The following is a 24,115-nucleotide window of genomic DNA, read 5'->3' on the forward strand; positions in this document are numbered from 1 at the left end:
GGACATATTAGCACTAGCAGGAATAACAGTGGGTAACCCACCATTGATCATGGTTACTAAAAACTCGTGGACCTATGTATCAATGTGACAGGTCTCATTACTACAGCCAAACACTATGAACCACAGAGACCAGTATGAATAAATTAGGCAAGCTAATACATATATCCAAAAATGAGTATGTGGGAGGGTCGGCCTAAGCACATATCCCTACAATAGCCAACAGGCTATAACCAGTGGAAATGCCATACAGTCAAAAACTTACAGAAACCTAGTAAAGCAAAGCATTACCCCATGGTTGATGCATAATTGCCCACAGATGACGAAAGAGTAAATCAAATATCTATAAACATGTAAATACTACACCAAAGGCATACTAAAATCATAGCTTAGGATTACGATAAAGAACCCAAAATTTTATGTGCGGTAAGTAGACTAAGGAGCATTGTTGTACAAATAAACAATGCTTTAGAAGAAATAAGACCGTACCAATATAGTCATAATGAAAATGAACTGCTATGACAACAACCATTTCATTTCCAAAACTAATCACAAGAATGCAACAACCATAGGTAGAAAGTACTAAGGACTAGTATAGAAGTTGTGATGCCACATTACACTAACTTATACAATTATCAAAGCACATGGTGACCCTACCTAAAGGGCATAAAAACAAGAAAAAACACTAAAACCACAGAAGTTATGTGACAGTAACTGATATCACTACACAAAGGTACAAGCCAAACATTCCCTACATAAAGTAGGCAGCCTCTCACCATCAATAGACCTCCATCTTCACCACATGCCAGCATCATGGTAGATTATCACCTTAACTGCCAATCCTACCCATGTCCTAACCATCAAATAGCAACAAAATTCTATGCACAAAAAACTAGGCAGACCTGAGGGGGAAAGTAATGTTGACGAACTAAGGGGTTAGAAGGCAGGAGTGAAGGGAAGTTGGAATAGACATGGAGGGAGAGAATGATGCAATACAAATGAACCAATATGTTATGTCAATACATCCTGGAGTCTAAAACCATGATCCATATTTATAACACTATATACTTGAACCAATGACAAAAACTACAGATATTGAAGAGGTTGGTGGAAGAATGACATCGCTGTTAAAATTTCATGTTGTAATAAAACAAAAGCTAACCCAAATAACAGCACAAGCTAAAAAGGTATATATCTGGAATGTACCAAAGTACTAGTTCCATGACCACTAAACACTTGGGCCTGTGTGATCATATGAACTATAATGCTAACCATAGAAGAAACACCACTACTGAAATAAAATCAAACCATACCAGCACCAGGACTAGCTATGAGCACTCCATATCTTATCTCTGCATAAATCTAGACTACTACCAGCAAAACACCAATCATCATACGATGTCAGACTTAGTATATCCTATAGTTAAAAATCTGCTCTACACCAAACAAAAAATAACATCAACATTACAGTGCAGAGGGTAGGGGTATGGTGGAGGAGGAGGAGGAGGGGGAGGAGGGGGAGGAATTGCACCTATACGGGTTCCCAGGTTTTATCTCTAGGAGGGCATTATTATGGAGGAATATACTGTTTCAAGTGGATATTTTAGTTTTGTTTCATGGGCGTTAGGTGTTCATGTTTATCACACAAGGGTGTAGTAGTGAACATAATATTTGCGGCCCAGTGTATTTGGTTATTTAAGGGTACACAGTTATCAAGAGTTTTGAGAGGAGGGACGTTATAGTTCGTGGAGACAGGTTGTCACAAAATTGTGTGGTTCATGTGTAGTTGCTACGGGTCTGTGGTTAGCTTTTACCATTAGGTTCTTACATCATGTATACACCTTTGGCATATGTCTTTAAACTTCAGTGGATATTTTTCATTGGATTATGTCTAATGTTTGGAACGCTTAGTTAAATTTTTTACTGTGTTGTTTTAATGATTTGGTTTGAAAGGAGCGAAAGTTACCTATTCAGATGTCCATTGTTTTTGCATATGACAACAGCCCTCTATTTTGTGACTGTGGTTCAGGCTTATTCTGTTCTTGTGTTTTATACACTTATGCATTTCTGGACTAGTGCAAGAAAGAAAATGGAGGTATTGAAATATGTGCTCTTTTGGTGCTTTGTAGAATATTACTTTAAGGTTACTTCAACTAGTACAATAGCGTACCATAATATTGCATGTTAGTTGTTTTATAGTTGTTTAGTTTTCAAATATTGGCATTTTGTTATTGTCCTTTGGTAAACAAGCTTGAGGATGGTGGTAATGTGCCACCGAAACTAGTCATGTGGTAGAATAAAGACGTGCTGAAGATGTAGCTGTGGTGGTACTCTTTCTTATATACATCACCAGCTGAAGTCCCTGGTCCATGCAATAAGATGGACATCCATAAATTAAAATAAATTTCTTGTGTTCTCATTAGTGGAATATATTGCAGGTGTAACTCTTATGTACTTAGGTTTTATATTTTTAAAGGAAAATAAATTAAAATTAGTGTGTCTCTATTACTAAATTCTGAGGGCTTCAATTCGCCACTTGTTGAATTCTTTTGTCATATTACAGTGCCGGTGTTCTTTTCACACTATTTGCTTTCAAATGTTGTAATATTTTAGGTAAATATCACATAGTATGTTGAAAGTATTGTATGTAATTGACACTGTGTAAGAATTCAAATATTGTGGGATTGTTTCTGAGATAGAATGCTTGTTCTATATTTTTCGTGTTTTTTGACTAGTTATTAAGACCAAAATTTCTTTCATATACTTTTAACGTGTTGATGTTTTTAGTGTATTTTCATTTTCTGTGTTTCTCACATGCTGATTCTTGACCCCAATGTTCATGCTCTTTATATTGGTAATGTCTTTTTTAATGTTAGATGGAGTGGTACTTATCGACCCAGATTACGTTAAAGACCGGAAGGTGTTTGGTCATGTTCTTGCTGCTTTTCGGTATGGTCGTGAGGATCTGGATGTCCTAGGACTTACTTTCAGGAAAGATTTGTACCTTGCATCAGAACAGATTTATCCCCAGGATAGCAGCACATCAAAGAGGCCACTTACAAGATTACAGGTATTGTTGTGGATCTGTATTTAGGATTTTATATGAATTTTTTTTTTAAAGAGCTACTTATCTTACTTCAGAATTACACTTTTACAGGAGCGTTTAATCAAGAAACTAGGACCAAATGCATATCCATTTTATTTTGAACTACCTCCCCACTGTCCTGCTTCAGTAACTCTCCAGCCAGCACCAGGTGATACAGGAAAACCTTGTGGCGTGGACTATGAACTGAAAGCTTTTGTCGGAGAGTCTCAAGATGATAAGCCACATAAGCGGTAAGTTGTATAAAATGAAATAATATTCTATATTAAATTTTTTCTAGTAGTATTTCATTTAATGAACTTTCTCGCTCTTACTGAAGTTTCCTTGGAAGTCGGACAACTGTTGAGGGGATGTACAGTCATTTTCATCTGTGGTGAGTGCAGTGATGGAAAACTGTATTTTAAACCTATCTAGTCTCCAACATTTAGAAACTCTGCCTTGTATTTCATGTGATGTTAAGTTCCTGTTTATTAATATTAATGTTTATGTGGATTTTTATTTTGTCTGCATGTTATGAAACAAATGTGATAAAATGAATGCAATGTTTAAAAACAAGAACTTTTTCCTTGGTAGTAAATGATGGGTTGACTCTCTTACAGTGATTTGTTTCAAATTCATTTGGGAAGCTTCTTATCCTTTTCTTCTTATTGTAATACTCAGTCTCAGCCCTCAGTAAGTAGCTATTTGAAATTTCATAGCTGCATGATTTAAGGTGGAATGCTGTGTGTGATGATATCCTGCAGAAGAAAGTAAATAGTAAATTATCACCTATCTTTGATTTTTTAAACAACAAAAGAGGGGTGGGGGAACATGGTGGCAGGATGAATTAGGGTTGAATATGATGGTGAAACTATTTGCATTAAGTATGGGAAATGTTAATTTATGTGTATGAAGTAAAATTGCGCAGCAGCAACTATTGGGATAAAACCCTTTTTTAATTCTTAATTTCTAAATCCCATGAAACTAGCTTTGATGCAGCTGTACTGATATTTTCCATCTGTTTGTGATTCTGAAGTATATTCATTTTCTGATGTCAATAAAATGTGATACTGAAAGGTTAACATACATTAAATTCCTGCGAATTTTAAAAGTTTCTTCAATTGTGTGTTCATAAAACACTACTCTTGACTTCTTCTTAGGTTCTAATTCTCCTTTCCTATATGCATCTCAGTCCATGCTATTGTGATGTATGGGACATATAATTAAATAAGAAAATGATTATATGCTGGGAGATATAAAGGACTTACTGGTTGGTTATGAATTATAACTTGATCGTAATAGACAGTAGGGTCTTTGTTTAGAACTGCATTCTGACCTAATGAGTTGGCCCACATTTGTTTGTATTTGTGGGGGAAAAACTGAGGTTATTATTTGTGACCTTCTCTGTTCAGTGTTTTAATATTAATTATCTAATCAACCGATCTCATTGTAGAAATTGTGGTAAAATAAGTTGACCTCCCACTCTAGGTTCTGCATTCAGAATTCACCATGATGAGGTTTGGGAGGGGCACACACATCCTTATGACCTGCGGATCGTATTTCATATGCAACAGTCTACCAGAATGTTCCATATGCAAAAGTCCACAAGAATGTTACAGTACTGCCAAATTTTTTAATTGCTGAAACCCCATACAAGGCCAAAAAGCATTGAAGATTCATGAAAACACAGTCTACAAAATTTTCTAATCACCACAATGGCTTAGCTTACTTGTGCCCAGAAACAAGCATAAAATTTGAGCAGAAATGAAGTAGTCACACCATGCACTGCTTGAGAGTTCAGCTGCAAAAATTGACCCACATGACATCATCGGTTGAACTTAGAAGCACATGCTCTGCCCACTACTGGCCCTGAATCAGTTGCGGCTCTCCAAAATTAAAAATGACGAAGGACTTAATTGTGACAAATATTGATGTTCCAAATAATTTATGGATATATACACATACTCAAGCCAGTTATTTAGAGTCAACACATTATGCTTTCTGTTGTACTGCTCTGAAAATTTACATAAGGTGCACCACTTCAGAATGACATCAGTCATCATTTATTGTTATATATTTGCTAACTAAAAAATCATAGATCTAAGTTTTGGATAAGTGGGGTAACAAGAGTCATTGATGGATACATGGTGCTGGTTCCGCAATAAGTGTGCATATTATATTTTGAGCATACTGGATTAATTTGCATATTTTTCATTAATTTCCACTGCCATAATCAAGCTACTTCTTTGATCATCTCAAGAAATACACCGGGCATAATGTGTGAAGGACCTTCTGTTTAACCTCTTAGCCTTACGTATTTGATTGTTTGAGTAAAGTAATGTGTGTTGTTGAAATAATGCCTTACTTAAACAGCTATAATTTTTATAGACTGTATCCTATCAGTTGCCTGATACGTTCATGTTATTCACCTGAACAGTACACTTAGTTCGGTATTGATGATACCTATAATTTTTGCAGCACGAGTTAAGATTTTTACATCTAATATGATATATTAACTTTGTTGGGGGATACAATGGCTCTGCACTGCTTTCATTACCTATAGATAAACCAGCACTAAGATATTACTTTCACCACCATATGAAAGTACTCCCAGCCTCATTCTAACTCATTTCTTATCTGGGCTTAGCCAAGAGCTATGTCTCTGCACTTAGACTATCTCCACAAGGAAATTATTTCATAACTTCTTCATCCACCTCTGCTGAGAAGTTGGGTCCATCATTGAAATGGAAGCTGTACTGTTGCCAGGGGTAATAACCAGTGAGTGGCAGTATTTGTAAGTGACAAATTCTACCTCCCACTTATGTGCCACCAATTAAGGACCAAGAAAGGTTGTGCAGTGTTGAGATCCTGGACTTGTATTCAGGAGGACAGCCATCAAATGTCAGTCTGGCAGTCCACTTAAGTTATTGGCTGGCTTGGTTCCTTTGAAAAGGCATGATCAGGATCCATCAAAATCAGAATTTGTCTCTAATGACCTCAGTGTTGTTGAGATGTTGAACCATAATCTTCCTTTAGCCACCAATTAAGGCAGTCACTATGACAGTGCATGCCATTTGTGCTTGTAATGAGCTCAGTTTAGTTTCCATATCGTTCAGGAGACTTCCATAGAATTATAAATCGGCTAGCTCTGTATTTTAACCCCCCTTTGAGACATATGTTGCACACTGCATAGAGAGCTATAATTCCATCTGTTTTAGGGGTTGCATACTGCCACACACCTTTAACTTAAGAATAGAGATGAGTTTTGGACATTTGTTCATAAAATAACTGCTCGAGACAAGACTGTCTGCTTCATCCTGATTTCACCAAGAATTTTCAAATTTAAATTTATGGTTCTATAAATAGTAAGTATAATAGATTATCTTTTGTTATTGATTTATCTGTCATTGTGAAGGACCAGTGCATACAAGCTGTTTTATTCTGGTCACACAAGTAAAAGTTTTACCTCATTATAAAAGTGAAGAAAAAAATCCTTGAAGATAGAGTAAAGGAGTATTATGTATTTAGCCATTCCACAAATTAACTTTTGAATGGTAAATATCATAACAGAAATAAGAGTTTCCTTGTCATTTAATAGAAAATGTTTTTTGAACTTTTCAGTCAATGTCACCCCATTTGGCAGTATGCTTGTCGTATGTGAGATCTACTGATCTGCATTGTTAATGAAATAGACTAAACTTAATTTCAAAACTCTGATGCACTTTTTGGGCCCTGTTCAGTTGAGAGTTGAATTAACATGTTTCATCCACCTGTAGGCCAAAAAGGAAAAGATGAAAGTCTTCGAAAAAATTAAAATTCCTCAGCCACAGACTGCCAGTACGTGAGGTCGCTATTATCTATGGATGCACAAAAAGGTCACAGTTCAAGGATCACGACGACACTGCCACAAGCTATGCTGCATGCATTGCTGTGTAGCAGTTAGTGTCGCTGGCTGCCGTCTTCACATCAAACTTGACCACCACCCAGTTTTTTTACTATCATATTGACCAACTAGGATCACATTAACAACTTCAGTTCCTCATCTTCCTTTGTTGTTGTTTTCATTTTTCTGGTATTCCCTCATTTTCTCCCCGTGAAGTCTCTTCCTTTCTTCTGCCCATGTTGCTCCCAATTTTTTTTTATTTCTTCTGCTTTGAAAGCCTTCCAAATTCAGTATTTTATTTTAAAAATCGTTTCTTTCTGTTATTTCTGATTCTTTGATGTTTCTTTCTAGATCTTTCCTTACTTCTGTAATCCGTGCTACTGTCGATTTATTCTTCCAGAAATATAGGAGTGTTTATTTACTATTTATAATTTCTTGGAAGTTTCTTGAAATTTATTAAGTTTGTAATGTTTGCATATTCTGGGATATTCAGATTTTGTGTAAACAGCAACATTCTGTGTCCATGAATTCAGTTCTGTTTGTACATTGGTGTTTGTAATAAATGTGCTCTCAGTTCTAATTGTTGCACTCAGTTGAGGACCCTGCTTTCAGAACTGAACTTTGCGTGTTTACAATGTGACATAGTTTACTGGAGATCCTGAGTGTTTGGCAAACGTTTGCTTTCAGCTGGATGACACAGCCCAGCATTGGTCTGAGAATAATGAAGAGATAGTCAATAGCTTGGACAAATCTCAGGCTGATCTGAAGAAAACGTGGTAACAAACAGCAGCAAGTCTGCTTAGCAGAACAACAATTGGAGAATAGGGCCTAATTTCACAGGAAAACAATAGTCTTATATACAGAATGTTTTGGCTGTAAGCCACATTGCGAATCTAAATATGACAGAAGATGACAGAATCTCTCTCTTGATGAAAGGAGTCATCGAAGATGATTACTAAGCTCTTCTGGTAGAGGCTGTCACAAGAACTGAAGAATTCATCAAGTGTTGCCAGCACATCAAGGAAATCCAACAAAAAAAGTCATACAAAAAAAGTATGACTGCCTCAGGAATGAGGTCCCTATGGTAATTGTGTAAGATCACCACCATGTCATATATCTCGTGATAGTTGGTAAGAGAAGAGATGGAGAAGTTTATGGCAGTCAGAACTATTGTAACTGGTAAATGAGAGATAGCAGCCATGAATGTCGACCCCATATGTCAGGAGGCAATAGAGAATGTTGAAGAAGTAATATATCAGTCTTTAGGACCAATCTCTGCCAACAATCGAATGCACCAATAAGAATGAACTTGGCCAACTTGGGCACGTGCTGCAGCCACGCAATGCAGCATCTGACCAGTGCGTATACATCCATCTCCACCAAGTATAATGCCATGCAGGAGGAGACATTTTGAGGACGGAGGACAATATGCCAATATGTTCTCACTGTTGACACATTGTATGCTACTGCAGATTGAAATGAATGTTTGACGACTGCTATATCACTGGACATTGAATCATCACAACTGTTCTTTACACTCTAGTCAACTGCAGACGATTATACACTCCTGGAAATGGAAAAAAGAACACATTGACACCGGTGTGTCAGACCCACCATACTTGCTCCGGACACTGCGAGAGGGCTGTACAAGCAATGATCACACGCACGGCACAGCGGACACACCAGGAACTGCGGTGTTGGCCGTCGAATGGCGCTAGCTGCGCAGCATTTGTGCACCGCCGCCGTCAGTGTCAGCCAGTTTGCCGTGGCATATGGAGCTCCATCGCAGTCTTTAACACTGGTAGCATGCCGCGACAGCGTGGACGTGAACCGTATGTGCAGTTGACGGACTTTGAGCGAGGGCATATAGTGGGCATGCGGGAGGCCGGGTGGACGTACCGCCGAATTGCTCAACACGTGGGGCGTGAGGTCTCCACAGTACGTCGATGTTGTCGCCAGTGGTCGGCGGAAGGTGCACGTGCCCGTCGACCTGGGACTGGACCGCAGCGACGCACGGATGCACGCCAAGACCGTAGGATCCTACGCAGTGCCGTAGGGGACCGCACCGCCACTTCCCAGCAAATTAGGGACACTGTTGCTCCTGGGGTATCGGCGAGGACCATTCGCAACCGTCTCCATGAAGCTGGGCTACGGTCCCGCACACCGTTAGGCCGTCTTCCGCTCACGCCCCAACATCGTGCAGCCCGCCTCCAGTGGTGTCGCGACAGGCGTGAATGGAGGGATGAATGGAAACGTGTCATCTTCAACGATGAGAGTCGCTTCTGCCTTGGTGCCAATGATGGTCGTATGCGTGTTTGGCGCCGTGCAGGTGAGCGCCACAATCAGGACTGCATACGACCGAGGCACACAGGGCCAACACCCGGCATCATGGTGTGGGGAGCGATCTCCTACACTGGCCGTACACCACTGGTGATCGTCGAGGGGACACTGAATAGTGCACGGTACATCCAAACCGTCATCGAGCCCATCGTTCTACCATTCCTAGACCGGCAAGGGAACTTGCTGTTCCAACAGGACAATGCACGTCCGCATGTATCCCGTGCCACCCAACGTGCTCTAGAAGGTGTAAGTCAACTACCCTGGCCAGCAAGATCTCCAGATCTGTCCCCCATTGAGCATGTTTGGGACTGGATGAAGCGTCGTCTCACGCGGTCTGCACGTCCAGCACGAACGCTGGTCCAACTGAGGCGCCAGGTGGAAATGGCATGGCAAGCCGTTCCACAGGACTACATCCAGCATCTCTACGATCGTCTCCATGGGAGAATAGCAGCCTGCATTGCTGCGAAAGGTGGATATACACTGTACTAGTGCCGACATTGTGCATGCTCTGTTGCCTGTGTCTATGTGCCTGTGGTTCTGTCAGTGTGATCATGTGATGTATCTGACCCCCGGAATGTGTCAATAAAGTTTCCCCTTCCTGGGACAATGAATTCACGGTGTTCTTATTTCAATTTCCAGGAGTGTAGTTAACCTATGAGACAACGCTCATTGCCGTCACTCTTCAACATGCTGAAGGTGTTCGCGTTTGACGTACAGAGGTACCACTAATGCTTAGCTGCTGAATTGAGAAAACTAAACAAGGCTATCGATGTGAGACCACCACAGAAGAAAATCCTGCATGGACAACAGTCATGAAGACGTCAAGAAAACTAATTGATGTACTAATGACGGCCAACCTGTCCGGGTGCTACTTGACACAGCGGCTTTTGTTTGTGATATGAAAATGACTGTACTGATGGCTGGTAATGGGCAATACGTCCAGCCAACACAAACGTGCATTTAAAGAATAACTATCAAAAACAGAACACAGCCTTTCGAATTTGTTGTTTTAGTCTAATGTAGCCATAATGTTATTCTCTGATGAGACTACTTCAGGCTTCACAAGCAGTCATAGACTGTGTAAAATAATGGTTTCAGATTGACAGAGCTGTTCCAGCAAGCACACGTAACAATGACTGCTAGATTGTATAAAAGGAACTATGATCCAGTGATGCAGGAATGGTTGCTTGTCATCCCAGCTCACTTACAGCCAGCTATCCTGAAGTTTTCCCACAACATTCCAACATCTGATGACATGGAATTCATGAAAACTCGAGATAGAGCCAGACACAGGTATCACTGGACAGGGCTCTACCAAACCATTATACACTGAGTCATTGAAAGGATGGAAGCAACAGAAACATGTGCCACTCTTACCTCCAGGACCTCGGGTACCAGTTTGCAGCAGCACCATTTCACTGAAGTGTAATCAGCCTCTTGGGGATGTTCTTGAAGTCGAGAACAGTAATCAGTGGATAATAGTCAGCAGTTACTACCTCATTCTCCATTCTGTCACCAAATCTACGCTCACTGCTGAAGCTCTGGAAATTGTAAGAGTCATTGCAGAAGACATTATTTTGAAGCACGGAGCACCACGTTTGATCATCTCCGATCGTGTAACAAATTTCCTGTCAAGACTAGTAACGGAAGTAATTTCACATTGTGACATCACCCGTAAGATAACAATTGCCTACAACCAACAGGCAAATGTCCTCGTACAATGCTTTAATAAGACATTGTTGGATATGCTCTTGATGCACGTTGATGTCAAAAGAGAGATTAGGATGCAGTGCTGCCCATCGTGACATTCTCATATGACGCATCAGAGTGAGGCACTACAGGCCTAACTCCATTTTTCTGCTCCATGACTGTGAGTCCAAAATGAAAGTGGATACACTGTTCTTGTTTCAACTGTATTATAAGCGGGTTGACTACTTGAAGCACCCCATCACCAAGACTGACGAAGCAAGACAGCTAGCTCACATATGGACCCTGGATGCCCAGGAGGAGGACTGATAGCACTATAATGTGAAGCACAGGACAGTGAGATAAAACCTGGGAGACTTGGTATGGACTTCCATGCCTGTTTGGAAAGTGAGACTATCAGAAAACTTACTACTGTGCAACTTTGAACCATATATTGTTGTTCCTTGCAGGAATTCCTACTACAATCGTGAAATGCAGACTCATGATGAGGGTTTTTCATTCAAGGAAACTAAAGATGATTGCGAAACAACAGGAGAGGCTACCTTCTCTTTTCTCCTTAGTGAAGAGGATCTGCCAACACTGCTGTACAGAGGACCATTGACAAGATCTAGATCAAGGGTGCTGTAGTCGGCTCCAATGAGAGCTTCTGAAACAGCATCTTGATATTTCTCCAGGAGAGGGAGCAGTGCCATGACATGGGCTGCATGTAGCATGGCATAGCCATTAGTATTGCTGGCTAGACTGCTGTGGGACACCAATTCAAACGTGACCATAATGAATTATTTGTTGTTTAGTTCTCAAAATTTACGATGTTCGTAATGTTTGCTTAGTCTGGAAGTTCAGTGTTGGTATAAATAGCAGCACTCTCCATACAGGAATTCAGTTCTGTCCATACTTTGGCATTTGTAATAAACATAATTTCAGTGCTATATGTTGTTCTTCATTTACGACCATGCTTTTGGATTTGGACTTATTGGAGTTATGATATACCAATGTACAATATAAGCAAATAAGCCTTGCAGTAGGAAATTTAAAAGATTGTTGCTCTTCCGTCCATGTTTGGTGAATCTCCACTTACTATCTGATGCCTGATAGAAAACCATACATTCTGTGTTGTGCACCTCCTCAGTATGAGGTGCAGAACTCCTCAGTATGAGATGCATGTTATTTAAATTTAAGTATTTCACATTTTACACCCTGAAATCAGAGCTGTTGAAAAAAATTCTCTTACTTGTGTGTGTGTGTGTGTGTGTGTGTGTGTGTGTGTGGAGAGAGAGAGAGAGAGAGAGAGAGAGAGAGAGAGAGAGAGAGAGAGAGAGACCAACCCCGACACCCCCTTTTTAAACCAAGTGATTCAGTGAATTGTTTAATACTCTAGACTTACATTCGGTAGATGTGTGTAATATATGTTCAGTGTGATGTCTTACTCCTTGTCCACTCCAGCTTACGCTCTCACTCATTGCTTTATTGTTAAGGGGTCTTAAATTTTTGGGGAGTGGATTTTAACGTGTTATGAATGGTTTACTCATCCATGTATTGGTGACCAGACAGCTCCAATTTTGTATCTAGTAATTAAACCTTCATTCCTCCTGCATTAATAATTTTATGAATTTAAATAAGAGTGAAAAGAATTCAAGTGAACTTCCATCTTTCCATTGTACGAACTTTGTTTTTTAGCATCATTTTCTTCCCATCACTGAGTGCAAAAAATATAACAAATGGCAGGGACAGAGAATGAAGTGATCTTGTACTTGCTTGAAAACTACCTTCAGCAGATAGAGAATGGACTCTGAATGGTAATGTCTTGGATATCCTGATGACAGACATATGTGAACTTCTCAATTCAGTAGACACAGAAGAGGGAATCACTGAATGTTATTACATAACATTGGTAACTACAGGTGCGAAAAAGAATATCAAGAAATGAGGAAGGTAATTCTGATTAGCAAGTGTGAAAAGGAGTGAATTACATATTACCTGCAGGGTCAACATCAAATTTCCTAACATCAAATTTCCTGTGTGTAGCAGAATAATGTAGAATATCAATGGATAAAATTAACTATTATTGTACAAATATGGTTAAGGCAGATGTAAGAGATGGGTTAGACATGTTATAAAGTTGGTACTGAAATGAAGAGCTTATTCACAGATTTAAGTAAAGCTAAAACCTAGTTGACAAATAAAAGTAGAACTGATCTCGCATGTATGTAAGGCGAACAATTTGAGAAGTGTTAATTGAATTGAAAAGTAAAATTATATCTGCCAGTCTGAAGAAAACTCCAGAGAGACTTTGGTCTTACTCAAAGTCAGTATGTAGATAAATTGTCTGTACACTCACGCATTGGTTATACCAGAATGGAGGATGCCACAAGGAAGACCAGAATCCATAATTAAATCTTCTTCACTGAAGAAGAATGTACAAGGCGAATCAAATATAAGATGGAATTTTTATTTTAAACACCGTTTTTGTTAACGCAGAGCAGTGCAATCTCTGCTCCTTGTTTCCAATAACTTACTCCACAACTGGAATGTTGTAATACCATTTCTTTAGTCAGAATCACAGTGTCAGAGTAAGAGGTACTGTCATCTGTTGTGCAGCACATTGTAATAAAGTTTCTAAAAAAAATAGGGTGTAAAATTGTCCAAAATTTTGGAAAGACTCTTGGCACGGTTCAGGGACACCACCCAGTGCAAGACTAGGGTGTGTGCACGACACAAACAGTTTTTACAAGGATGAGAAATATTTGACAACTAACACATGTCACCTGTGGATCAACATGACAAAGTATATTTGCATTGTTAGCCAGCTTATTGAAGATGATCGTTGAATAACAATTGCAAAAATTTCTACAGAGGTTGACATGAACTATAGTAGGGCTCAGATAATCGTTACTGACAACAGATTTCAGAAAGTGTCCGCAAGATGGATGCCAACACTCAATACCACACAGCTGCCCAAACTTGACAGAAAATTCAGAGATTGTTCCAGACCATGTGCTTCATAATCTGGACTTATCGCCCTGAGATTTTCATTTCTTTCAACCACGAAAGGAAGCAGTCAGAGGACAACACAGATTTGGCAATGCAGGTGCTGTCAAAGTGTTCATGCCCAACTGGCTGCTGTCACAGCCACATTCATTTTACAAAAACGGGATCAATAAACAGCCTATTCACTGGGAAAAAATCTATTTCTCATTCAGAAGATTATGTAGAAAAATAAATTCATGTGTACGAATTTTTCTGAAGCTTAAATTTAAAATTATAAAAAATTTTCCCTGTTTATAGTTGACTCGCTCTTGTACTACAGTTCCTTCTCTCTAAACTGGTTTACATACACTAAAATGGCATATAATTATTGAAATAAGTAAAAAACAAGGTAATATCCCATGGCAGAGGAAAGGCAACTGGCGCTACAGGTATAATTCTATTCAGTTTTTCACACTTCTTGTCAACCTAAGATCGGTTGTAAGCACTTGATCAGTTTAATTAGTTGCTTCAGTTTGGAGTACTCTTTTCATGTGGTAGAACTAACATAACAGTTGCGTTCATCTACAATATAAAATTGCTTGAAATTATCTCTCTCATGTCTGTCTCCATAGCTGATTGGTCAGAATGGCAGAATGCCGTGTGGGGGGGCTCAGGTTCAATTCCCGGCTGGTTCAGAGATTTTCTCCACTCAGGGACTGGGTGTTGTGTTGTCTTCAACATTCCATCCTCATTAAGATGCAAGTTGTCAAACTGGCATCAACTAAAAGGACTTAAAATGAGATGACCAGTTTACCAGGTGGGAAGGCCTTGCCACCTTAACATTTCACACTTCATCTGTGTGTTTTCATATCTGTCTTTTAACCCGCATTTATTCCATCAGATTTCATCTTCTGATTCAAGTTTTTGCTTTTGGTTTCCTTTTTAGAAATTATAACCATCATTACTAACATTTATTGTAAATCAGAACCAGCCTTATTCACATTGACATAATAGGTCTTGTGAGTAGTTTGTTTCCATTATCAACTAACACAATAGTTGGCTCTGTTTAGTGGAGGTGGGAGGCAGAGAGAAGATAGAGAGTCAAAATACATAGATTCAGATAACAAGCTTTATTTAAAGACACTCTTTTTAATTAATATTAAAGTATTGATAAAAGTAACTGTCAGTGTACGTTGCCTTAAAAACAAAAAACAAAAAAGTTTCACATTTGTACTCAATCTTCAGCAACATTCTGTTTAATTTTTATTTTGGTATTTTTATAGTGATTTTTGTTTTTGTATGTTTTTAGCCCTTGTATCTCTCTGTCAACACCATTCAATCAATATATTGTGCATGATTCGCATGAACTAGAACCGACAATCTGTGAAGAGCTCTGATTTTTTATTTTGATGCACTACATCTTGCATTAAATTGGCCTTCAGCATAATTTGAAATTTTGTAAAACATAATTGAAGACATTTAGTAGTTCTGACTTATGGCTTGGTTGATGTCATAAAAATGTCATCAAGGGACAATATTATAAAAAAGCTGTTTCAGAGAATATTAGCAGAGTGATGGTGGTGATTAGTCTGACAGCTGCAGCTGTGAATTTCTGCAGATGTCACTGTATTTTCGTTTTTGAACAATTGTACACAGATAGAAACTGTACTGGAGGGCATCAGATAGTAGAAGCTTTTGTTGCTGCTGATTATTGTTGTTAAACAAACATTTTGTAAAATTTTGATTCTTTAAAATCTCTGTATCTCCCCAAAAACAAATGTGGCCATGGGCCTATAATCCTGGACAAAACTCCATGAACTAAAATAAGTAAATCCATTGTAGTTGCAGATTTGGGTGTCTACTAACAGGGTCCCTGTACATGAGGCTGGCCGTAGTTGTATATAGGGTAGTGGCAATGCCGAAAAATTGTAGGAAGATCTGCAAAGGATTGGCACTTGATGCAAGGATACCAGGTTAACATCAGTGGAAGAGAAAAAAAATTAAGGTTTGTGCATAAACATGGGGAAGACCCAATATTGTTTAACTGTATGATGGGTGGTTTCTGGAAGCGCCATTGTTAAAAGTGTTACATGTGTGGTACATGCAACATCTATAGTGACATGACCACATAGAATTCGTCGTAGGTCAGCAGAAACCAGAGATACAGTTGAAAACTACTAAGGAAGTGTAATTCATGACAAATCCTCCACTTGAGTATTCTGTTCAAAGATGACACAACATACATGCTGTTTCCTCTCACATACATCTCCTGAAAAGAAATGACCACGGTAGTAAAATTAGATACATTGTAGCTCATACAGAGACTTACTGACGCCATTCATGTACGGAATGGGGAAGGAATTTTCGAGTAATAGTACCCGAAGTAATCTCTGCCACACTCCATGAGGTGGGCTGTGGATGGAGAGACAAATCTTAAATTTCTGTTGGATATACTAACTGGTGCCTAGATAATGTAATGTAATGATCACCTTGCCAACAGGATGTTAAACCCTAATTCTAGGTAGTCTCATGCAGTCCATAAGGCATAAATATGGCTTGAAAGGAAAACACATTACTGTTCATTGCTGATAAATTAATTATACTGATGTCACTTCCTGGTGCTAAAGTTCTCCGATTATGATGCTATTTTAAAATTGTTGGATGAAAGGCAAAATTTTAAAAAAGATGAGGAGACATAAAGAATTATAATGCATTGTGAACATTGATAAATCAGAACCAAAACATTATTGGCCAACTTCTACATACCTGTGTAGTCACAATAATGTATGGAAAGTTTTGGTTGAGAATTACAAATTATGTAGGAATAAAGGAGACGACTCACCGAAAGGCAGAAGCGCTGTGTCGTCGATAGGTACACAGACAAAAGATACAGAGCTTGGCTATCTTACAGAATGCGCTTCCTTTTTCAAGCATGTTTTTCCAACAAGCTTGATAAAGGAAGTGCATTGCGAAAGCTAGCCAAGCTCTGTAACTTTTTGTTTGTGTACCTATTGCCAATGCAGGACTTCTTCCTTTCAGTGAGTCGTTGCCTTTATCTGTGTAGTCAGTATTTCAGTGTATGGGCTGCTTGAGGACTCTTAACATGAATTTGCTGTATGGAAGGTTTTGTGTTCAGTGCTTCTGTTGAGACAACCGTTCAGAAATGCCTAGTTTCAACCGTTCTAGATTATCTATTTATTAGTTTCACTTTCCACATTTGTAGGTTGTCAAAAGAGAAGGTAGGTAGATGGTAGTGACTAATTGACAATGAAGTCATTAGAGCAGTGAATTAGCTGAGCTTTGGCAAGGACTGGGGAAAGAAAGAGTTTAAGGAGCTGTTCCTTTTGCTTGGAATGGTTTAAGCCAGACATTGAAATCCTACTTTTGGATATGAATTTGTAATCTCCTACTGCTGAATGATTTTTCTGACTTAACAACTGCACCATTCCTTTTGTTACTTGTCATAAAGTTTCCTTCAGTTTTTCATGACTACTGGCTAGAAAGTGGTCATTGTCAGTTGGATAACTCACTGTCTGGGCGCTTCAAATTATAGCTTACATGGGTGGATTTCTGTTGTGGTAAAAGATGCAGTCTGAAGTAATGGGTTATTTGATTCGGGGGAAAAAATGACAATACAGAATTAAACAGCAAAAGTGATAAAGTTTGTAAACAAAGTTCAGAGACTGGCTTTGGCACATCTTGTTGTGGTCCGTTGCATCAGAGGATGGTGAATTCCTTTCCATTTGTATGTGATATTGCAGAAAAAAATGAAATTTTCGATACTGAAAAAAGTAAAAACAAGAATCATCACGAACTGTTGTTCCTCTGCAGATTGTAGAAAGTTTTTGACACTCCACAGTATGGGCAACACGCTTGCTCATTGACTACCTGTTCCTCGAGAATAATTAAAGGAAACTGAGAAATTACAAACATTAATAGAAAACTGTGTGGCAATCTAGGTGTGAGCATTATATACAGTTCATTTGGGAAAAAAAACTGGCTTCAAAGTATTGGACATGTGTTGAACAAAATGTTAGTGTAGATAAAAATATGAAGCAGACTTGGCATTACTGGTGGTGGTGGTGGTGGTGGTGGTGTGTGTGTGTGTGTGTGTGTGTGTGTGTGTGTGTGTGTGTGTGTGTGTGTGGTTTTTTTTTTTTTTTTTTTTTTTTTCGGACAGATAATCAGTATTACTACCCTCTCTCACATGCAAAGCATGCCACCCAAAAGTGAGTATCCTGTATGTTCCACTTGAAATTACTTGGTGTTAAGTTTGGGAGAGAGAAAGAGGAAATAATAATAATAATAATAATAACAACAACACCAGATACTGAAAGTAGTAACAGGAGTATGTGAATCATTAAGATTTGCTGTTAACAAAGTGTGTTTTTTGTTGGGCAGGAATTCAGTACGGCTTGCCATTCGGAAGATAATGTATGCACCAAGCAAACAGGGTGAACAACCATCTGTAGAAGTTAGTAAAGAATTTATGATGAGCCCAAATAAACTGCACTTAGAAGCATCATTGGACAAAGAGGTAATTGCTGTTCCTAATTACTGAAGCACTTAAAATCACTTTTATTATTATAAGTCATTAAACAATTTTGTTACAGCCAATGAAAATAGTTTCGATGTGATGTGATGTGATGTCTGTAGCTTCTGGGACAAGGGAAGAGACATGGGAGAAAGGATGGGACTAGAGAAGTTGTGGGAGACTGTACTGACATTACCTTCTTCCCACTGGTAGGGTCTCTTATCAGTGCAGCCACACTCCACACTATGTTGCTCAGTGCCTCAACTTACAAGTTTTACCACTGGGAACCGAATGCGGACGTCCAGTCCAGCAGCTTCCGCCAACTAAAAAATTATGTACATCCGAAAACCTCATTCCTTACTATATTCCCCAGAAAGATCCTATGCGTTGTTTGACAAACATTGCCTGCGAATTGTCCACAATGTAAATTCATAACATTCCGCAACTATCTTTAGTTAACGTAAAAGTTTTTTGGGTGTGAAGTCACAACATCCTTGAAATTAGCCTTCGAAAGATGCATAAAATGGACGTTTTGCCCACAGCCACACTTACATTTCTCCTGGTCAGCTAATGGAGAAACAGGTTTACTAAATTTGTGAGAGACCACTTTTATATCGTCATGATTGCTCTACTGTATGTAGTAACAAGACACAATTTTAAAACAAGCTGCTCATCTAATTGGTTTCCTTTGGTGGAATGATAGGATGAGATGCTTATGGCTGAAGACTTCACTCGTATCTTTGCCACACTAAAAATGAGTGAGTGACAGTATAAGCTGGTACTTCGAGTTTATGTAGAAGGGTCGTCACAGTTATTGATATTGGAAAATCAATTACGCTTTGGAATTTATTTCTCCTTTGTTGTTGCAGTCTTCAGTCCAAAGAATTCTTTGATGCAGCTCTCTATGGTGCTCTGTCCCTTGCAAACCTCTTCATCTCTGAATAACTGCTGCAACTTACATTCTTTTCAACCTGCTTACCGTATTTGCATCTTGGTCTCCCTCTACAATTTTCACCCCTCCCTCCCCTCCCAAACACATACACACAAACACATTCATTCACTCACTCTACCCTCTATTACTAGACTGGTGATCCTTAGATGTCTCAGAATGTGTCCTATAAACTGATCCCCTCTTTTTGTCAAATTGTGCCACAAATTTCTTTTCTACTCAATTCTAATGAGTACCTCTGTATTAGTTAAGTTAGCTAACTGACTAGTCGTCAGCATTCTTCTATAGCACCACATTTTAAAAGCTTCTATTTCTTCTTGCACAAACTGTTTATTGTCCATGTTCCACTTTCATACTAGACTACATCCCAGACAAATACCGGGTGATCAAAAAGTCGGTATAAATTTGAAAACTGAATAAATTACGGAATAATGTAGATAGAGAGGTAAAAATTGACACACTTGCTTGGAATGACATGGGGTTTTATTAGGGGAGAAAACAACAACAACAACAACAACAACAACAATGAAGTTCACAAAATGTCCGACAGATGGCGCTGGGCAGCAAAACGTCAGTGACTGTGCATGACAATTGACATGCTTGGCCTCCCAGCTCCCCAGACCTCAGTCCGTGCGATTATTGGCTTTGGGGTCACCTGAAGTCGTAAGTGTATCATGATCGACAGACATCTCTAGGGATGCTGAAAGACATCATCTGACGCCAATGCCTCACCATAACTCCGGACATGCTTTAAAGTGCTGTTCACAACACTATTCCTCGACTACAGCTATTGTTGAGGAATGATGGTGGACATATTGAGCATTTCCTGTAAAGAACATCATCTTTGCTTTGTCATACTAATTATTGCTATTCTGATCAGATGAAGCACCATCTGCCAGTCATTTTTTGAACTTTTGTATTTTTTTGGTTCTAATAAAACCCCATGTCATCCAAGCATGCGTGTCAATTTTTACCTCTCTATCTACATTATTCCGTGATTTATTCAGTTTTCAAATTTATACTGACTTTTTGATCACCCGGTACCTAAAAAGTTAAACGTATAACCAATGTTAACAAATATCCATTTGTGAGAACTACTTCTCTTGCAATTGCCAGTCTACATTTTGTATCTTCTCTACTTCAGCCATCATTAGTTACTTTACTGCCAAAATAGTAAAATTCATCTACTTCTAGGTTCTCATATCCTAATCTCACTTCTTTTAGCATTGTCTTATTTAGGTGGACTACATTCCATTAACATCGTATTGATTTTGTTGATGTTCATCTTGTATCCTCCTTTCAAGACACTATCCAGTCCATTCATATCCTTGTCCAACACCTTTGCTGCTTCAACCAGAATTACAGTCATCGGAAGACCACAAAGCTCTTCTGCCAGAATTTTAATTCTCTTTCCAAATTTCTACTTCGTGTCTTCCACAGCTTGCTGAATGTACAGATAACATCAGCTATTTTCTACAATTCTGTCTCTCATCCTTCTCAATTACTGTTTTCCTTTCATGTCCTTAGGCTCTTGTAACTGCAGTCTGGTTTCTGTACAAGTTATAAATGACATTCCACTCCCTGTATTTTTTCGCTGTTACCTTCAAAATTTCAGAGAGAGTATCCCAATCAACTATGTCAAAAACTTTCTCCAAGTGTACAATTGCTATAAATGTTGGTTTACCTTTCCATAACCTATCTTCTCAGAGAAGTTGTAAAGGCAGTATTGCCTAACATGTTTCTACGTTTCTCTGAAATCTAAACTGATCTTCCCCTAAGATCAGCTTGTACCAGTTTTTCCATTCTTCTTATGTCAGTATTTTGCATCCATGACATATTAAACTGATAGATCTGTAATATTCACAAATGTAAGCACATGCTATCTTTGGAATTGGAATTATTACATCCTCCTTGAAGCCTGAGTGTATTTCGCCTATCTCATACATCTTGTATGCCTGGTGGAATAGTTTTGTTATGGCTAGGTCTCCCAGCAGTGTCAGTAGCTGTGAAAGAATGTTGTCTACTCCAGGAGCCTATTTTCGAATTAGGTCATTCGGTGCTGTGTCAAATTCTTCTCGCAGTGTCATATCTCCCATCTCATCTTTGTGTGTGTGTGTGTGTGTGTGTGTGTGTGTGTGTGTGTGTGTGTGTGTGTGTGTGTGTCCACTTCCTTTTAATTATTATTGCCTTAAAGTGCATTTTCTTTGTGTGACCCCTCTATATATGCCTTCCACTTTTGCGCTTCCACTTCTTTGCTTAGTATTGGTTTTCCGTTTGAGCCCATGATATTCCCATTGCTTCTCCTTTTTCCAAAGGCCTCTTTAAATTTTCCTATATCTATCTTCCCCTGCCTCTGTATCTTTACATTTGTGCTCTAGCCATTCCTGCTTAGCAATTTTGCACTTCCTGTCAGTGTAAGTTTTTTAGGCCTTTGCATTCCCTAAGCCTGCTTCGTATGCTGGATTTTTATATTTGCTTTTCATCAATTAATTCAGTATATCATGCGATATTTGAGAATTTCTGCTAGGCCTTGTCTTTTTACCTATTTGATCCTCAGCTGTCTTCACTGTTTTCATCTATCAAAGCTACCCATGCATCTGATACTCTATTCCTTTCCCTTATTCTTGTCAACTGTTGCCTAATGCTCCCTCTGTAACTCACACAACCATGAGTCCTTTAAACTTACCTGGGCGCTATCTCCTTTATTTCTACAATTTTGTAATTTCTTCAGTTTTAATCTACAGTTCACATCCAGAAAATTGTGGTCAGAGCCCACATCTGCTCCTGGGAATAGCTTACAGTTTACAATCCGGTTCCAAAATCTGCCTCATCATCAGATAATCACTCTGAAAACTTCTGGTGTGTCCCTGTGTCTTCCACGTGTACAGCCTTGTTTCGTCATTCTTAAACTAGTTGTTAGCAATGATTAAATTTGCTCTGTGCAAAATCCTACCAGCCAGCTTACTCTTTCGTTCATTTCTTCCAGTCAATATTCACCTAATATTTTTTCTTTTCTTCCTTTTGCTGCTATCAAATGCCAATCCTCTATCACAATTAAATTTTTGTCTCTGTTAGCTATCTGAATAATTTCTTTTATCTTATCATACATTTCTTCACTCTCTTCATCTGTGGAGCTAGTTTGTATATAAACTTGTACTGTTGTGGTGGAGCCGGCTGCGGTGGTCTAGCGGCTCTAGGCGCTCAGTCCGGAACCGCGCGACTGCTACGGTCGCAGGTTCGAATCCTGCCTCGGGCATGGATGTGTGTGATGTCCTTAGGTTAGTTAGGTTTAAGTAGTTCTAAGTTCTAGGGGACTGATGACCACAGATGTCAAGTCCCATAGTGCTCAGAGCCATTTTTTTTGTTGTGGTGGATGTTGACTTCATGTCTCTCTTGACTGTGACAGTGTGTTCACTGTGCTGTTCATAGTAGCTTGTCTGCATTCCTATTTCCTAGACTTACTCCTGCATTGCCCCAATTTGATTTAATATAGTTATGTTGATTTATAAACATATACTCACCTGATCAGAAGTCCTTTTCCTCCTGCCACTGAACTTCACTAATTCCCACTACATATAATTTCAACCAATCCATTTCCCATTTTAAATTTTCTGATCTTCCTGCCTCATTAAGGGATGAAATGTTCCATCCCTGGTCCATAAAATGCCAGTTTTATTTTTCCTGATGACATTCTTCTGACTAGTTTTCACCTGGAGATCCGAATGGGGAACTATTTTGCGTGCAGCCTGTTTGACCCAATGGGACGAGCTACAATGAAATGTCATTTTCTTAGCAAAATTGTGTTGTCCTGTGAAAAAGAGGACAATGATCATTCTCATCATATCGATATTGAAACAACTGAAGTTGAAACATCAACACAAGACCGCAAAAGCAAATGCTTGTCGATATTCTATCTGAACAGCTGGAAAATGTTAGATTGCATTATACATATCACAGTACTTGTTAAAACATCACTTGTTTCCACAGGAACTAGGCAGTGCACAAGTAAACACACTTAAATCATTTTGTGAAAGGCATGCTGGCATGGTCACACATGTCCACAGCTTCTGGGGAAGGTATGATGCAACATGTTCTCAACAGGGAAAAGGTTGACAGAAGTTGATTTAAAATATACAAAATCATTAGTCAGCGATTTGCTCTTTATATAATGTTGTGTGTTATTCATGCTAATATTTGCACAGTGTGCATGTAATTATTCTTTGCTGCCTATAATTACTGATTTATTTGTTGTGTATTGCCTTTTCTTTCAGTTATATCATCATGGAGAAAACATAGCCGTGAACGTTCATATAGCCAACAACTCAAATAGAACAGTCAAGAAAATAAAGGTTTCAGGTAATATGCATGGTTTTTGTTGTTGTTTTCCCTCTTGTCTTTTTTTAAAGTGCACCACTTCTGTTGTATTGGTTCAGAAATATCAGATTGGTTTAAACTACTATGAAAATCAGATATTCTGTAGTTTAATCAAAGTATAAAAATAAAAATTGTGAACTGCAGTTGCCTATTGAACAACTGAACTATCCCTTATTCATTCAGCAGTATAAGGAAACATGTCCATATCATCTTCATTATTCTGTTAGGATGCTTGCTTTGAGAAGGACATGCCCAACTTCGTTTCCCATCCTTGTGCAATCT

The 24,115-nt window shown here is 38.8% G+C and overlaps 1 protein-coding gene across 2 annotated transcripts in view; it reads left to right on the top strand.

Annotated features, from left to right (window-relative positions):
- Nucleotides 1–24,115, top strand: part of LOC126247339 (beta-arrestin-1) — a 553,332-nt gene that overhangs the window by 496,942 nt on the left and 32,275 nt on the right. For both annotated transcript variants that reach the window (XM_049948472.1, XM_049948471.1), the window contains exons 5-8: nt 2,874–3,067; nt 3,155–3,333; nt 18,378–18,513; nt 23,731–23,815. In XM_049948472.1, the coding sequence (XP_049804429.1) occupies nt 2,874–3,067; nt 3,155–3,333; nt 18,378–18,513; nt 23,731–23,815 (594 nt within the window). The remainder of the gene's footprint in view (nt 1–2,873; nt 3,068–3,154; nt 3,334–18,377; nt 18,514–23,730; nt 23,816–24,115) is intronic.

Source organism: Schistocerca nitens, chromosome 1 (assembly GCF_023898315.1).
Source record: "Schistocerca nitens isolate TAMUIC-IGC-003100 chromosome 1, iqSchNite1.1, whole genome shotgun sequence".
In the NCBI taxonomy this organism is placed as follows: domain Eukaryota; kingdom Metazoa; phylum Arthropoda; class Insecta; order Orthoptera; family Acrididae; genus Schistocerca; species Schistocerca nitens.